Source organism: Pleurodeles waltl, chromosome 7 (assembly GCF_031143425.1).
Source record: "Pleurodeles waltl isolate 20211129_DDA chromosome 7, aPleWal1.hap1.20221129, whole genome shotgun sequence".
Taxonomy (NCBI): Eukaryota; Metazoa; Chordata; class Amphibia; order Caudata; family Salamandridae; genus Pleurodeles; species Pleurodeles waltl.
The window spans coordinates 324,062,916-324,075,954 of record NC_090446.1 but is presented as its reverse complement, the minus strand read 5'-3'; the positions used below and the strand labels follow the sequence as shown (position 1 = coordinate 324,075,954).

At 44.6% G+C, this 13,039-nt stretch overlaps 1 protein-coding gene across 1 annotated transcript in view; it reads left to right on the top strand.

Moving 5' to 3' along the window:
* PTPRT (protein tyrosine phosphatase receptor type T) overlaps positions 1-13,039 on the top strand; it is a 1,804,620-nt gene that overhangs the window by 1,336,242 nt on the left and 455,339 nt on the right. Inside the window, exon 12 of the mRNA XM_069243772.1 lies at positions 1,624-1,897. Within this exon, the coding sequence (XP_069099873.1) occupies positions 1,624-1,897 (274 nt within the window). The remainder of the gene's footprint in view (positions 1-1,623; positions 1,898-13,039) is intronic.

Genomic DNA, 13,039 nt, shown 5'->3' with positions numbered 1-13,039 from the left:
ACAAGTTTGAGTCTACATTTGTTCCCATTTTCCTCAGTTTAGCCATATGGATGGGCAGTGGCAGCACAGGGACACAAAGCAAGCTGGAGGCCTCCCATTGTGTTCTGTGTTGCAGAAGTGGCTTCTCCATTGAAGTTCAAGAGAAAAGAGAAACAAAGCTGGTGGGGTGGAGTTGGGGTCTCTCTCTCTCTTTTTCTCTCACTCTCTTCTCACTCTCTCTTTCCCTCTCTGTCTCTCTCTCTCTCTTCCTCTCTTTCTCTTTGTCTATCGCTTTCTCTCCCCTACCATGCCAAGGGGTGCTACCCTAGCCCTGGATCATTTGTGGTGGGCTTAAGGTGTTTGCTGCAGCTGAAATGACACACCTCGCCTGCTGCACAGATCAGAGCAGGCACATCACCTCTTCTGCATTGATCTGAACAGGCCCATTGGCCCCCTTGCATGGATTGCAGTTAGTGCATCCCATCTCCAGAGTGGATAGACCTCGGTGCATTGGCCTTCGAACTGCTGCGCCTCAGACCCAGTCTATCGCCGCTATTCTGTTGAGAAAATTGACTTTGTCCTGGTCCAGAGCCACCACATATCCCCGGTTGGCGCTTCTTGTTTCTAAGCACTATTTTACAGTTTATTCTTTAAAACTTCATAGCTCAAGTTCTACTTATTGTATTTTTGTTCTGTTGGGCTGTTATGTTTATTAACTTAAGCTCTATTTTTCTAACCAGGTGCGGTATCTTTTTGTGCGATGTTTTCATTATATTACTGTTTGAAGTATTGCACAAATACTTTACACATTTCCTCTTAAGTTAGACTTGACTGCTCTGTGCCATGCTATCAGAGGTTGAGCACAGGTTAATTTATGGTGTGTTTGTAACCTACCCTGACTAGGATTGTGTTGACTGCTTAACTAGGGTGTGTACCTCTGTCAACCAGATTCCCAGATACCCAATTTCTAATAGTTATGCTACATGTGTAAGTTGCTAGGGTGATCTCATCATGGCTTTGGGGTAATTGAAGCTAGTTCAAAGAACAATTCTTGAGGATAATACCAATATTTTTCTTTAAGGGTCACTTATAGTTATTTGCAGAAAGTACAAGCTAATATCCAGAGAGTAATAACGCATGTGTTGGGCCCATTTGTGTAATAGGTATTTTACTGCCACCCAGCTCTGAAATAATAGGAAATAATATGTGCAAATGTTAATTGCTCCCATGTTATAAGTGTTAGTATAATTTATGTATTTCTTTGCTTGAGCATTTACCATTAGGAAAACTTAGATGGTAAGTGGCCAGGGTAATACCATTAAAGAATGTAATTTGCCATATTTTTTAAATGGGAGTTAGTGCTACAAAATATGCATCTGTTTTAGCACTAACCCGTGGTCTGAATTGGCCTTTTGATTTTGTATGTGTATCTAGTGATATAGACATCTCGGGTGTCCCCACAGTGTACTGAAAGTAATAGATTCTGTGATTTTTATAGTGCTCAAAGCTGCATGAGTCACCTCTGGACTCTAAGGCATATTGTTGAAAGTGTGTAAAGCCCCCACAAAGCTTTACAAGCAATATGCGCGTTTTCCGCTGATCTAAGTTTGATGGATTCATACGTCTTTGCTTCTCTGCCCTCAGCGTCTATCAGTTGGTTGTGAAGGAGGAAAGGTTGCAGAAGGCTCGCCGTGCTACCGACATCACACAATGTTTCCCAGTCCCTGTCAGCTACAAGAATGCATCGGCTCTTGACTCTCCCCACTACTTTGCAGCAGAGCTGAAACCCAGCAACTTGCCGGTGACACAGCCGTTCACCGTGGGTGACAACAGGACCTACAATGGATACTGGAATGCACCTCTGTCGCCAGTGAAGAGCTACAGTATTTACTTCCAGGCGCTCAGTAAAGCCAACGGAGTAAGTATAATAAGCAGTTGTCATTATGCTGCATGATTGGTGAGATAGGATGGATGGATGGATGGATGGATGATGGATGGATGGGTGGGTGGATTCAAGCACTTCAATAAGATCTGAGTAGTGTGTACTCTTCTGGATGTGTGTTGACAATCATTGTCAAGATTAACCAAGGTTCGGTGGAAAGATGTGATTCATCATTTTATCACTGGATCCTTGTTGCTGGCTACCCATCTAGCCGATGGCTTCCTACTTTGTTATTACATTGTTTCTTTTTATTGTTTTTCGTATGTTCTAGGATAGAAAGCAACTGAGCCAAAACTATTCACTGACCAGAGCCCTAAAGCTTGAAACCAATAATTGTGCTCGAAGTCATAAGCAGAATATGGTGGCAGGCTGGAGTGTTCATCATTGACCATGGTTGAAAGACAAAATTGTTCTTATAAACAGCCTCGATAATTCTTTAGTTTACAGACTCAAGTGCTGCCTACAATTATTCCACAGTTCCCTAAAGTAGCCCAGTGCTGCGTGCGCTGCATTACAAGCGCTGCCTTCATTCATTGCTGATTTTAAAACTTGAAAGATGTGTTCTGGGACTTTTGACTTGGCAACAAATGCACGAAGGGTCTTTATTGTTTACTTTGGTTGCGCACGGCCCTGCGCGACGCTAATAACCATTTGCCCTGGCCCAAACCACACTCCTAATCAGCTCACAGAAAGCTTTTTTTCGGAAACAAAGGAATTAATTTGACCCAAAAAAAAACGTTCAGCTCCCTTGAAAAGCAGCTGCTTTCTGCCTGGTGACAATTGCGAGTGATTGTATATTGTTGCCCCCCCCCCCCCCCTGGAGTGGAGTGGAGTGCTCTGCTACATCCAGCATGCTGTCTGCTTCGTTACCATTTGCTGTGATTGTTCCACTGAAAAGAGCATAATTAGCTGCTGGATGGAAAACAAGATTGGCAAATTGCTACAAAATGTGATTGGCCACCTTCTTGCTTTCTGCTGCGAGGTGTTACTGGCTGCAAGGGTGAGACTGGATGCCCGGGGATTCAGTACCTCTGCTCCGTGGTGGGAACTTTGAGTTCATCTGCTTCAAGATTGGTCAGAAATCGTTCAGCTTCGTGGAGAAGTGCTCTTTCTTCAGACAGGCTGAAACAAGTGTGTCACAAAGAATGTAATTGTAAACGCAGGTTTTATGCGAAAGTGTATTAATTGTATACTGGAAAGTCCTAGCACTAAAACCTGCTGGAAACTTTACCCACCAATAATGTATGCCAATTTCCCGAAAAAGTTTACAGTGCAAATATATTTTCACACCCTTATTCCAAAGTTTATAATCCAGAAACTTTTTCAGTGCAAGTTCTGCAAATGAACCAAACCAAGGTTCGTTTAAATCGAGTCGAATATTTTAGATTCTCATAACGCACCACAACTCCTCCCTAACTTAATTTCCTATCTTGACTTGCTGGTCTGTGGAGGGTAACCGTGCTCCCATTATGGATTCAAGAACAGTACCAGTCCTCAGAGCACAGCAAATCCTGCCTGTGGATAGAGAAATGTGACAAACTTATCAGCATAGCCTCTAAGATGTGGCATGAAGAGGCAAAATACTCTCTCAGCAGGCTAGAGTTCACCAAATTATGAAATACTCAGACCATTTCGCTGGTGATTCTTGATGTAAAGTATGTAATAAAGGGCCACATGTAACAAAGTCCGATATTGCGACTCGGAAATTGCGAGTCGGTGCGACTCGCAATTTCCTAGTCGCAATATCGGATGCAGAACGGTGTCTCAGACACCGTCTGTGACTCGCTATGGGGTCGCAAAGACCCACCTCATGAATATTAATGAGGTGGGTCGCATTTTGTGACCCCATAGCGAGTCCCTGCACTCACAGGGATGGTGGCCTGCTGAAGTCAGCAGACCTCCATGTCTGTGACTGCTTTTTAAATAAAGCATTTTTTTTTTTCATTTTGCAGCCCGTTTTCCTTAAAGGAAAACAAGTTGCAAAATGAAAAAAATTACGAAACCATTTGGTTTCGTTTTTTCAGTGTAGGCAGTGGTCCATTGGACCACTGCCTGCTCTGAAAAAACCTTTTTGCCCTCATTCACAAAGGGGAAGGGGTCCCATGGGGACCCCTTCCCTTTTGCGAATGAGTTACCACCAGTGTGACACTGGTGGTAACTGCAAATTGCTTTGCGACCGCATTCGCGGTCACAAAGCAATTCTGCATTGCGATGCGAGTCGCAATTAGGAAGGGAACACCCCTTCCTATTTGTGAGTCGCATTCACAATTTGCGAGCCGGTAACCGACTCGCAAATTGTGAATGAGCATCTCGTTAGGCTGTTTGCATGGCGCAAACTGCGATTTTCGCAGTTTGCACCATGCAAACGGCTTCCTGCATCTGGCCCTTAATGTGTAGTCCATGAATGAGCAAGAGGGTGAGGTGGTTTCTTCAGCAACTAAACTCCTTTGTATACTCAAATCAGGAATAATCTGATCATTTTGAAAGAAGTGTTTGTGAGCAGAGAGATGGAAGGGCCATGGCAGAACATTTTGGCAAGGCTGAGTGATCATAAATCTTTTTTGTGTGTAAGGGCTGCAGGAAGGTTCGTTTTTTTGACACAATCATTGCAATTGGGACCTGTCATGTTACTTTACCTAGTACATTTGATAGAGAGATAAAAGGATAAGATGATAAAGAATCAGGCATAACTTGCAGGACATAGACCAGCAGAAGCACAAACATGTACTCTGGAAGGCCTTCCCAGAAAATGTTTTACAATGTTTAGAAGCATTTGATTGGCATCAAGGGGGCAAAGGTCTTACTGATTTTATATATATATATATATATATATATATATATATATATATATATATATATATATATATATATATACATATATATATATATGTATATATATATATATATATATATATATATATATATATATATATATACATATATATGGTGGCATTTGGAGCAGAAAGCATTACTTCTCAGTGTGAAGGAAGGGAATGCTGAATACTTATAGGTTATGAGCATAGATACAAAACATTAGATTCACAAAGGTATTAAAGTGGTTGTGGGAGCCGGTTGATCGGATGGCGTTATGGTGCCGTCAACAAGCTTGTGAGCCTGTTCAGCAGCCTGATGCTGGATGCTCTCTTTATTGCTGAATCTGGATAAATTAAATGAATTCAGCTTCTAGTTCAGCAACTCCCTACGTTATACATCTCTCTCCTTATGGAATGAAATAAATACATGAATAAAAAACTAAGAGCCTGCCGTAGGCTTAGTTGAGAGAGCTGGGACCACAACTACAATGATGTGGTGCATCAGGATAATGTTTTTAATGTGTTTTGGGAAGTGTCAGAAGTGAATATATTGAATATGCTGTGCTTAATAGTGCTAATATTGTTCAGTAAATCTTATGGATTGATAGTTACACTATTTACATTACATTATGAATGTTGCATACTTTGCAGTGCTTATTAAACCTGTACATTTGTTGGCACCCTGATTTAACTGCATTCTGACACAAAATTGAATTTGTCCACAGAATAAGCTGTTTGCTTTCTAAAATGTGATATTTTTATGTATTAAAAGTTTAAAAACTTGTTGTTTCAAACAAAGAGGAACAATGGTAAAGGTTCAGGGAAATAAAGAGCTTGTCTGATTCATTTATAAAGGAAAGCCTTACATGTGGTCCAGATCAGTGAATTGAGACTGCTTGTTTTCGTTGGGATCCAGTTTGGGACGCAAAGTTGAGTTAATGACTGGTTCTAGTATCTGGTTTGGTATGTTGGACAGCGTGAGTTCTGGGAAAGTAGCCCTGGAACATCTATAGTGCTTCCTGAAATGACAATAATATAATATATGTGTTAGTGAAGCTCGACTTCTTTCCCATGGAGCTCTCATGGCCATATTGATAAAATAATGGATGTTAATTGGTATCTGTGAGAAAGTGGATTAATAGTTGGGGTGGACAGTAGTATTGTTGTTAGGGCCAGTAAATGTTTCACTTATTTAAACCTGAGCTCAACTCCTCGTAGGTACGCAACAGAGCAGACTTGCTTAAAATTAAGAAAATTTATAAAGAATTTAGAAATATGAATACCTTTAAAAAGTCAAAAACACAACACCAGAAAAATCCCACTCCAATATATAGAAACAGAGAATATTTTAGTGAACAAAATGACACCAAAACAATAAAATTCTATAAGTTGAACCAGAGATATTAATTTTAAAATTGTTAAATAAAAATAGTGCCAAAAAGCACAAAGCGCTACCCATGGGCAACTATTGGCACTTTCAGGACATGGGTAGGGTTTAAAGCAAATCACATTCGAGCACAGGTCAGATATGAGGACCAGGTTGCTCCTAGTCAAAGAATGGCCTTTGATCTAGAAAACTTCAGTGAAGGGAGAGTTCTCAGCATGGCAAGGCTGCAGGCTGGTTCCAAAGATGGGTCATCGATGATAGGTTGACAAAGGATGAGGTGTCACTGAGGCCACTGACAAATGTGAGAAATGCTCAGAGCAAAATAGGTGTTAATCACATGACGCCTGGTGTCGGGAACCGTGAAGATTTCTACCTTAAGAAGTAGACTCTTTTCTTGATGTTGGATTTGCTTAGCAGGGCAAGGGTGCAGGCTCTAGCGGTAGAGGGATTGATGTTGTCACATGCTGGTTGGTATCAGGCCAGCTGAATCAGATTTGCTTCTGTAGAGGAGCTGTGGCAAAACTAGGCATAGGCCTAGGTGTGATGCACACTCAGTGGATCAGCTGACAGGTTTGTCCCACTCCCACAAAAGTTCTCCAGTCAGAAATTCAGCTAAAGGTTTCTGAGCCCCAGATTTTAGGGTTATGTGAGAGGAATACACTCTGACACCAGCCAAGGGTTCCAGGACCTCAGAAACTGCAACAGGGAGTCAATACTCACTCCAACATAAGCCAATGGAAGGGTCTAGGGCAGGTCCAGTTGGAACTGGTCAGCTGAGCTCTTCCAGGAAATTGGACTTCTTGCAGCTTTTGTTTCCCCGTAGCTTAACAGGAGGTCAGTCAGATGACCCCTGCAGTCCGACTCTTAGTCCTGTGTACAAGTGGGAGCAGGGCTGACCCTTAGGGTACTCCTCGCAGGTTACAACCGCAGGTGCAGTTCTTCTCTTGTCTTCCACAGGTGCAGTAGTGCTCTGAAGATGGTGCCCAGAGGGGCCAGGTTTGTGCCTGGCTCTAGCCTGTGGGTGAGGATTACTCCTAACTCCTCCGTTGTCAATAGGGAAAGTTCCCAGGCATAACCCTACCCAGTTGTAGCAGTTCTTACTGTTGTTAGCCCTACTGCAAACCATCCCACTGTGCCCCTCATTACCTAAAATCAAGATGGCAGAACATTTTTTCCCCTGTTCAGAGCAGGGCAGGGAAATGAGCAACTCTCCCTGTGGTCACTCAAAACCAATTCTTGGGGAAGCTTCTCTCCCACTGGTTTTGGTGCCTGGCAGCAGCAGCTCCTCCATTATGGTGGAGGAGCGTCACCCCCTCCCCCCCAGCAGCAGCAGCAGCAGCAGCTGCAAAACCTTTACAAGAAAATGATAATAAACTTAGTTTATTATTGTTTTTTTTAAAGGGGTGGGACCACAGGCTGTGACGAGCAATGGGGGGGAGTGCACATGTATGTTTGGCTGGCCATCTCGAGCCAGCCAAACACACAGGCGCTCATGGCTGTCTCCAGCCCGGCACAGTGTTGCCAGGCTGGAGAGAGCAGGCACAGGCCCCCAGCACCTGGCTGTGTGCTCCCAGCCAATCCTAACGCTACTCTGAGCAGTGTTAGGATTGGCCACAGGGCAGGCTCGGAGTCTGTGCCTGCCTCCTGTGACCAGCAAGAAGGAGTGGCAGGGTCGCGGCAAGGCAGGTACGTTTTTATATATTTTTTAAAATGTAATGTTTATGCCCCATTCCCCTCACGCCCTGCGCCGCCACTTCAGCACACAGCGAGCCACGACTGGTGCCTGGATCGCTAGAAGGACAAGAAGGGGGCAGGCACATGTTTGAGCTACAGCTGGCTGTGACAGGGCAGCCCCCTTTGAAGATAATTATGTTGCTGGGCACTGGCCAAATGTTCATCCTGTCAGAGGAACAAGATACCTCCTCACACCCAAACCCTTTGTCCCAGCTCGGGAAGCTAATCTACACCTAACCAACGTGTCATTCAGCTTCTGGGTGACAGTTGAACGGTCATGCAAATTGGGTTCTAGAGGATTTACACAAAGTAAACTCTTTATAAGTAACTTTTTGTGAAGTATTTTATGCAATCCAACTTTATTAATTAACTGAATTTGTAATAAATATTTTAAAAAGTCCAATATTTAACTTTTTATCAAGTTCAATGTGGAGATAACCTTATCTACTTTAACAAAGTATCTTAGGCCCATACTTATACTTTTTTAGTGCCGCATTTGTGACGCTTTTTGATGCAAAAACCACGCAAACTTACAAAATACAGTTGCATTTTGCAAGTTTGCGCTGTTTTTGCGTCAAAAAATGATGCAAATATGGCACTAAAAAAGTATAAATATGGGCCTTAATGCTTTCCTATTCAACATCTAACCCAGCTACAGTGAAAATAGCTTTAAGGGCATTGTCACTGTAAGAACATGCTTAACATTAAACTTTTACTTGTCTACTTTTAAAGATAATGTACCCTGCCTTACGGATATGTAAGGCCTGCTTATGAATATGTAAAATGAGGTTTTAGAGATTGTCTAAAGGGCTCATTTTGACAAGTCAATATTGCCATTTAAAACTGCACAGCCAAGTTACTGATGACAGGCCAGCAGGCATGTTTTGCATTGTTAGTTTAGTGGTGGCACAATATGTGGTGCAGCCCAGTGGTGACATTCAATGTATAGGCCCTGGATACACTTGGGCCCATATTTATACTTTTTTAGCGCCACATTTGCGTCGTTTTTGATGCAAAAACGGCACAAACTTACAAAATACAATTGTATTTTGTAAGTTTGTGCCGTTTTTGCGTCAAAAAACGACGCAAATACGGCGCTAAAGAAGTATAGATATGGGCCTTGGTGTAGAGAATAAGCGGAGAGCCATGCGGGCTCTCCTTGTGTGTAAAACGTGCTCTGCGTGTCCGGGAGGGGCCAGTATATAATAAAGTGAGAGCTGCGGTGACGCACTCTCGGGTGTGGCTTGAAGCCTAACAAGTCTCCGTGTGTGTTTGTTACTCGTCGAGGTCGCAAGACTACAATGGCGACGAGTGGGATCTCGATGTCCCATGTGTTGAAAGAAGAGTACCTCAAGTGAGGGATGAAGTTGTGAAAAAAAATAACGAAAAAAAAACCTACCGAAAGCCGTGCGCTGTCGGCTGCCTGGAGGAGAAATTGATCGCCCGGTGTGGTGCCTCCGGAGAGTGCGCGGCTTGGCCCCCTGCCTGGTGAAGCCGAAATCAGTAAGCAGCGAGACACGACCTGCCTCGCCCCCGGAAAAAGAAAAGGAAACGCTCCGTCGAGCGCTGTACGCGGTGAGACACGCCCCGCCCCGCCCCAGAAAAGAGAAAGAAACGCTCCGTCGAGCGTTTTAATTAAGGAATCCTGTTGCCGGGAGATCCTGGTGTCGAGCGCGCCTGAGCTAAGCGTCCTGTTGCCAGGAGAGCAACAGTGACGCAGGTGCCGTCGAATCGGGTGTCCCCTCTGGAACTGTTCTGCCGCTGCGAAGAGCAGCGAGCTGAGTGTTTCCCCTGGAGCTGGGGAAACGAAGTGAATTAAATACGGGATAAGAGAGTGAGGCAACTGCCTCTGATCACTGGAGACAAGTGCCTGTGAGAGTTGGAGGTATTAATGGCAGGCAGAGGCCTGTGGAAAAAAAAAAAAGGGAAAAATAAATAAATAAAGAGAGTTTTTTTTTCTCTCTCTCTTCTATATATGTGTATGAGCCAGGATCTGGTTAAGGTCAACATTGTTCTAGAGACAATAAATCAAATAAAATTTCAAATTCTGTGAACCAGTAGAGAGAGCAAGTATGAGTGCCCCGCCCCAGGACAATGCTGATCCGCTACCACCACCACCAGGGAATCCCCAACTCCCTGCGCAGTTGAATAACAGTTTGCACTCCTCAATTACGTCGTTACCACCGTTTAGCCAATTGATTGACCCGGCCACTGCTGCGCCTAGATGGCGCTTATGGATAAATCGCCTAGAAAACTATTTTTGCGCAACTAGAGAAACGGATGGAGCTGTACGTAGGTCCGTAATGCTGTTGATGGGAGGAGATGAACTGCAGGAGCTGTTTGATTCTCTCCCTGATACAGGAGATAAGTCTGATTTTGATGCAGCGGTAACTGCTTTAAATAGACACTTTGATCCTCAACTTAATTCAGATTTTGAACGTTTTAAATTAAGACAGGCGCAACAGACAGAAGTTGAATCAATGGATATGTTTTATGCCAGGTTGAGAAAGCTGGCGAGCTCGTGCACAGGACTCAACCAGCAAGAGGAAATTCGAGTGCAAATCATACAAGGTTGCCGATCCAATGCCTTGAGGAAGCTTATTCTTCGACAGCAGGGTATGTCACTCGACGATATTTTAATTCTTGCGCGGTCGCATGAACTATCTGCGGTACGAGCAGATGCCATGGCAGCCGTAAGAGGCCTGTCGTTAGCGGCAGCGTCTTCAACTCGTGCTGTCCAGGTTAAGGAAGAACAGGTGGATGCTGTCCAGACACGCCGGATAGCGCCGCGTAATCCAAACCTGGCCAGATCCAATGACAGGGTTTGTGGAAGCTGTGGATATGAGCACCGAGCGAACATGGGGTGCCCGGAGAAAGGAAAATCATGCAACCGCTGTGGTAAAGCAAACCATTTTGCTAAAGTGTGTAGATCCCGAAGAAATGTGACAGCAGACCCGAAAGGAAAAGATGCTAGTGTTAGAGCTGTATCCAAAAGCACGGAAGAAGTAAGGGACCATGTCATGGTGAGTGGCCCAGCTTGCGATGAAGACGAAGAGGAAGACATCTTTGTAATTTCTTTCACGGGAGGGAGGCCATTAAAGTAGAGATCGCCTCCCATGAGCGATGTTCAAGTAAATGGCATGCCTGTATCCGTACTCATCGATACAGGGGCGTCTGTCAATGTCATGGATGAAACTCTTTTCAAGAAGCTAGTGCCGGCCCCGATACTCACTCCAACGTCGACAAAAATATATAACTATGGAGGACGAGACCCCCTTCCTCTCAAAGGAACATTAGAGGTGTCAGTGCATAGCGGGGGTAAGTCAACGGATGCAAGATTCTATGTGGTGTCTGGGGATCGTGGCACTCTACTAGGATGTTACACGGCAGAAGAGTTAGAATTGGTGTTCTTCGCACGTCAAGTTCATGACGCTCAAGTGGAACAACTACTCAATGAGTTCTCGCAGCTCTTCGAAGGGTTAGGACGGCTGAAAGGAAAGCCCATCAAACTGCACATAGACCGAAGTGTGGTTCCGGTGGCGCTAAGACATCGTCGAGTACCATTCCATTTGCGTCCTGCTGTCGAGAAAGAATTGCAACTTCTGGAGGACCAAGGAGTAATAGAAAAGGTAGATGGACCTACACCTTGGGTGTCACCGTTGGTGATCGCGCCAAAGCCTAAACAACCGGGAGCAATTCGTCTCTGTGTTGATATGAGGCTGCCAAACAAAGCCATCAAAAGAGAGAGACATATAACGCCCACAATGGATGATATCATTGCAGATCTAAATGGGGCCCAGTGGTTCTCGAAACTGGATCTTAATGCGGGGTATCATCAGTTGGAACTAGACCCTGGAAGTAGGAATATCACCACGTTCTCAACCCATGTGGGGCTAAGAAGATATAAGAGACTAAGTTTTGGAGTATCTTCGGCTGCTGAGGTTTTTCAGAATGCAATCAGAGAGAACTTGTCTGGATTACTGGGAGTGATCAATTTAAGTGACGATATCTTGATATATTCCCGGACGAGAGAAGAGCATCATCGCCATCTGAGATGGACTTTGCAGAGGTTAGCTAATGCGGGACTGACGTTGCACAAAAAGAAGTGTGCGTTTTATCAAACGTCTGTAGATTTCTTTGGTTACATCTTCTTGAAAGATGGCCTACAGGTGGATCCACGGAAGGCGGAGGCGATCCGATAAGCCCCCGTTCCACAAAGTCCCACGGAAGTTCGTAGTTTTCTAGGAATGGCCACCTATTGTGGAAGGTTTATACCACAACTTGCTACTATGGCTGAACCTCTTTGACAGCTCACCAAAGGGCAACATCGCTGGGACTGGACTCAGGAGGCTCACAAGGCATTTGCGGACATTAAGGCTGCACTGCTTGATAGGTCAACAATGGCCTATTTCAACCCCCGCAGGAGAACAGAAGTGGTGGTAGATGCAAGCCCCGTTGGGCTAGGGGCGGTGTTATTGCAAGAACAAAGGCATCAAGAGTGGATCCCTGTCGCATATGCTAGTAGGGCTTTGTCGGCGGTAGAGACCAGATATACGCAAATTGAACGCGAAGCACTGGCTATTCGCTGGGCGTGCCGCCATTTTCATCTCTATTTGTATGGGCATGAATTTCAGGTGGTCACTGATCACAAGCCATTGGTATCGTTTTTTGCGGGCAGTCCACGCCTTGCGCCCCCAAGAATTGAACGATGGACCGTTCTGCTTCAGCCCTATCGCTTCACGGTCGTGTATCGCCCTGGGGCAAGTAATCCTGCAGACTATCTATCTCGTCTTCCTGCTCCACAGGTATTTGATGCACATCAAGAACAAGATGAGGAAAACACCGAGGTCTTTGTCAGCATGGTTGTACAGTCTGCATGTCCCAATGCTCTGCTTATTGCTGACATCGTCACTGCTACCCGGGATGATGTGGTGCTAGGTCATGTCAAGGAGGCGTTGACCCATAAGAAGTGGAAGTACTTTCTAGAGAAAACTAGTATATCATGCTCAGGTCAGAAGTTGGCTATGCAAGGTATCTGGAAGGTGCGTGATGAGTTGTCTACAGACAATGATGGTTTGGTCTTAAGAGGAAGAAGAATCGTACTTCCACAGTGTCTATGGTCTCGAGTGGTTGAGTTGGCTCATCAAGGACATCAAGGTGCTGGGAAAACTAAAGCGAGGCTAT